Here is a 732-nt window from a genome sequence, read left to right as displayed (position 1 = left end):
GGAATACGTGACAAGGCATCCGCTACTCTATTTTTGCTACCTGGCACGTACTGCACATCGAATTCATAGCCTTGCAAGTAATCGAACCAACGACACACACGGGCGTTGTCGTCGGGAAACCTCGTGCGTTTCAGGAAGGTCAACGACTGGTGGTCTGTCCGCAAGATGAATGGCGCACAACGCAGGTATGAATGTAATTGTTTTATAGCCCACACGACCGACAGTAACTCTTTATCCCGGACGGGGTAGTTGCGCTCCTGTGCGGTGAGAGCGCGTGAAAGAAATGCAATTGGCCTTTCCCGTCCCTGATACTCCTGTGCTAACACCGCTCCCAGCGCTCCATCAGAGGCGTCGGTGTAAAGGATGAACACCTTATGGAAATCCGGTAGGGCAAGCACGGGCGGACGACACAGTAGCTCCCTTAACCTGTCTACAGCTCCCTGCTCATCTGGACCCCAAGAAAAGAGCGCGTCCTTGCGTAGCAAGCGCGTCAACGGCAATGCAATGGAAGCAAATTGCGGCACAAACATCCGGTAGTACGACGCAAGACCGTAGAAGCGTTTCACCTGGTGCTTATCTGTTAGAGGAGTATCCCATTTCATCAACGCTTCTACCTTCTGTGGATCTGGGGCCAGCCCCTCGCTGGAGAGCACAAAGCCAAGAAACAGCACAGAATCTCGGTAAAATTCGCACTTCCCCTTGTTCGCATACAGTTTATAACGTCGCAGCCTA

The 732-nt window shown here is 52.5% G+C and overlaps 1 protein-coding gene across 1 annotated transcript in view; it reads right to left on the bottom strand.

Annotated features, from left to right (window-relative positions):
- The window catches only part of CSUI_003120 (dna rna polymerases superfamily protein), a 2,525-nt gene extending 1,883 nt beyond the window's left edge, over positions 1-642 (bottom strand). Inside the window, exon 1 of the mRNA XM_068063318.1 lies at positions 101-642. Within this exon, the coding sequence (XP_067924706.1) occupies positions 101-602 (502 nt within the window). The 5' untranslated portion in view covers positions 603-642. The remainder of the gene's footprint in view (positions 1-100) is intronic.
- Between the last annotated feature and the right edge of the window lie 90 nt (positions 643-732).

Source organism: Cystoisospora suis (genome assembly GCF_002600585.1).
Source record: "Cystoisospora suis strain Wien I chromosome Unknown contig_1344, whole genome shotgun sequence".
NCBI lineage: Eukaryota > Apicomplexa > Conoidasida > Eucoccidiorida > Sarcocystidae > Cystoisospora > Cystoisospora suis.
Note: the sequence above shows the minus strand (reverse complement) of the source record. Positions and strands in the feature narration are given on the sequence as shown.